This window comes from Geotrypetes seraphini, chromosome 16, assembly GCF_902459505.1.
Source record: "Geotrypetes seraphini chromosome 16, aGeoSer1.1, whole genome shotgun sequence".
NCBI lineage: Eukaryota > Metazoa > Chordata > Amphibia > Gymnophiona > Dermophiidae > Geotrypetes > Geotrypetes seraphini.
Genome location: NC_047099.1, coordinates 13734107 through 13738123, shown reverse-complemented (window position 1 = coordinate 13738123; position 4017 = coordinate 13734107). Strand labels below are relative to the sequence as shown.

General features: G+C 35.7%; 1 protein-coding gene across 1 annotated transcript; it reads left to right on the top strand.

Annotated features, from left to right (window-relative positions):
* Positions 1–738: 738 nt before the first annotated feature.
* On the top strand, positions 739–1659 carry LOC117349673 (olfactory receptor 146-like). The gene has a single exon (XM_033923266.1). It carries the CDS (start codon positions 739–741, stop codon positions 1657–1659), a length of 921 nt encoding a protein of 306 aa, XP_033779157.1.
* Positions 1660–4017: the final 2358 nt, after the last annotated feature.

The following is a 4017-nucleotide window of genomic DNA, read 5'->3' as shown; positions in this document are numbered from 1 at the left end:
GCAAAGACTCAGTCCATCTCCTACATAAGAGTTGCCAAGTGTATCTGCATTAATAGCATGTTGATCCCGCACATTAATGGCAAAATTTATGGATGCCTGAAGGAGAAAATATAGTGAATTCCACTAATATGTGCTGCAGTAGATTTTAAATTGCACACAGTAAAATCTTACATTACAGCAATTGAGGTCCAGATCTTAGTTGTCTCTTGTAAAGGGACCCCTAGAGCACTTAGGAATTGCCAGTAATTTGTTTTCTCATTTGCTATTTGCAATGTCATTTCATATGTTCAGTATCTGGTCTCAATTCCCAGTTGGACCTACAAAGACTATAAACTAAGGGTTATCAGATCAGATATAATGGGAAGCCTTCTCTTATTTGAAAGGTAAGATTATATATGTATGCATTTATGAATAGTTCTTATATACTGCCTACAAGATAATAAAAATTAAAACAAATTTGTCTGCAATCCTTTGTAGATTGTTAACATAAAATTTGGATACAAAAGAAATAAAATTTCAGGAAATATATATATATATATATATATATATATATATAAACTATTTGAAGATAATTCAAATGATAGTTATTTCTTTGATTTCCTGAATTCCATCCTGTTGCACAAGTGAGAAAATTAAAAATCAATACAATTCATTTATCCAGATGCATTTTTAATAAATCTCCAAATGAATGAATGGAGAAATAATATTTTTTTGATAATCTTTGTACCACAGAACCCAATGGAAAAGGAGAATTTTACCAGAGTAACAGGATTTATCATTTTGGGGTTTCCTGAATTCCCAGAGCTTCAGCTGCCTCTCTTCTTTCTGTTTCTATTGATTTATCTGATCGTCCTGATGGGAAACCTCACTATTATCACCATCGTGTGCCTGGACTCTCACCTGCACACCCCAATGTACTTTTTCCTCAGTAATTTGTCCTTTCTTGACATCTCTTGCACTTCGATTACTCTCCCTAAGCTGTTGGATATTTTGATAAGAAAGAACTATCATATTTCTATGAGTGGGTGTTTTACACAACTATATTTTTTTTTTTCGCTGGCTACCAATGAATTTTTAATTCTTTCAGTCATGGCCTATGACCGTTATGTTGCCATATGTCAACCCTTGTGTTACCATTTGATTATGAATCAGAAAGTTTGCATCCTTTTAAGCCAGGGAACTTGGATTTTAGGACTTCTGATGCCTGTATCTTATTATATTTTCCTTCCTCGTTTTTCCTTTTGTCACTCTAATGAGATTAATCATTTCTTCTGTGATTTCACAGCATTATTAAAGCTTTCTTGCAGCAGTACCTCGTCTCTTCAAAGTGTAGTTTATATTTTGGGAGCAATTGTAGGATGTCCTTGCTTTATCTCAACCGTCACATCTTACGTCTACATCATCTCCAAAATCCTGAGGATCCGTTCCACAGAGGGGAGACGTAAAGCCTTCTCTACCTGCTCATCCCACCTCACGGTTGTGTGTCTTTTCTATTTGACATTGATGTTTTTGTATTTGAGACCATCATCTATGCAGTCAATGGAAATAAACAAAGTTATTGCAATTTTGCATAATACTTTAATTCCTATGTTTAATCCTGTAATTTACAGCCTGAAAAACAAGGATGTAAAAAATGCATTCAGGAAATTTTTCCACTGAGAATAATTTATCTAATATTCCCAAAGTTTTCCTTCTTAACTCAGTGACTTTGAGATAGAAAGATTTAGGACTCCTTTTACTAAGGTGCGCTAGCGTTTTTAATGCATGCACCGGATTAGCGTGCGCTATAGCACGCGCTAGTCGAAAATCTACCACCTGCTCAAAAGGAGGCGGTAACGGCTAGCCCATGCAGCAATTTAGCCCACGCTATTCTGTGCGTTAACGCTTTAGCTCGGCTTTGTAAAAGGAGCCCTTGATCTTTTTGTAACTCCTATGTCATACATCTGCTTATTGGTCAGCCAGCCAAAATCCATCATTTAATTTTCATTTTGTAATCAAGCATTTTTGGGTGCTAGATAGTGAATGTGGAACTCATTACCCATGTTTTGCCTTCCTTTGATTTTTGTGTATTTTATGAATGTATACTGTTTTAATTATATATGTTTTATTCTGATCCTTTTGGGATAAATTTTGTCTATATTGCTAGAATGTAAATAAATTTAGGTGTAACCTGGGTACTTTCTAAAGGAGGATGATAGAGCACCATCATATTTCTAGTTGCAAAGGGAAGGGAAGCTCTGTGGAATTCATTGGAAACCTACATTTTTTTGATTGAAGTTATAATACTTATTGCTCACTCTGAACCATGGTAGGAACACCGGTGATGGATACCAACCCCCTCATTTACTAAGGTGTACTATGCTTTTTAAATATTTAAATATTAGCACATACTAAACATGCACTAAACGCTAACACGTAGATGTTATCCTATGGACGCATTAGCGTTTAGCTTGCTCGTTGATTTAGCATGCAATAAACGCGTACTAAAATGCTTAGCGCACCTTAATAAAAGAGGACCCAAATATCTCCAGAATCACGGGCCTCTGGAACGATCTCACTATCCCACTGCGGAACTTGGGCTCCCTCCAACTGTTCCGAAAACAACTGAAAACCTGGCTTTTCTCTAACATATAACATCTCTTCTCCTGTTTTTCATATGCTCTTGTAAATCTTTCTCCTCTCTCTTCCTATATTGTTAAGCTTTGTAAACCGTGTCGAGTTCCACTTCCGTGGAGATGACGCGGTATATAAACTTAAGACTTAGTTTAGTTTAGTTTAGAATGTTGATTTTGACTCATTGTTTAATGTAGCACTCTTTATTTAAGAGCTCCGGAGTATTTATTGTGAGCTCCTCATGATCTTGCTTAATGACCCCATTGCCACAGGTAGATTGTGAGTCTACAAGGAGAGACAGGGAAAAATTCTTGAATACCTAAATAAGTCCTTGTAAACCAGTGGTCTCAAACTCGCAGCGCAAGGGCCACATGTGGCCCGCCAGGTACTATTTTGAGGCCCTCGGTATGTTTATCATAATCACAAAAATGCTTCTTGATTATATGTCTCTTTAGTTATAAATTACAATATTATTATTAAGACTTAGCCAAAAGGAAAGATTTATAAACTATGAAGAGTTTTACCTCATGCAAAATTGTCATTTCTTTAGTAAGACATTAACTATTTTTTTTGAGGCCCTTCAAGTACCTACAAGTCCAAAATGTGGCCCTGCAAAGGGTTTGAGTTGGAGACCACTGTTGTAAACTGCTCAGAGCTCATTTGGAGGACAGTATAGAAATTTGAATAAATAAATAAATATATTGGTTACTGTTTTTAGCATAATTTGTTTTAATTTGAATATGCCGCATTGACTTCCAGTAACCAGTTGATTATGATTTCTTGTTAAATATTTATTAAAGTATCACTTGCCTGGACTCTCACCTACACACCCCATGTTTTTTTTTCCTGAGTAACTCGTCTTTCTTCAATATTTCTTATACCTCAGAAGCTCTCCCCAAGTTGCTTGATATCCTTATTAGAAAGATTCATTGCATTTCTGTGAATTGATGTTTTACACAAATGCGTTAGTCACCATGGAATTTTTAATAGTTTTGGCCATGGCTTATGACCATTATATGACAGTATTTCAATCTCAGTCTGAATATTTAATTATGAATCAGAGAGTTTGTATCCTGATCATCACAGGGACACAGTTTTTAGGGCTTCTGATACCTGAATCTTATGCTATTCATTTTCCTCAGTTCTCTTTCGTTGGCTCCAATGAGATTAATCATTGCTTTCTTATACCAGCACTTCAATTATTCAAAGTATAGTTTATATTTTTGGCTGTGCTTACAGGGCTTCCCAGTTTTATCTCAACTCTCACATCTTATGTCTATATCATCTCCAACATCCTGAGAATCTGTTCCTCAGAAGGGAGATGTAAAGTCTTCTCCATCTGCTCTTTCCACCTCATAGTTTTATGTATGTTCTATATACCTGTATTGGGTTTGTATATGAGAC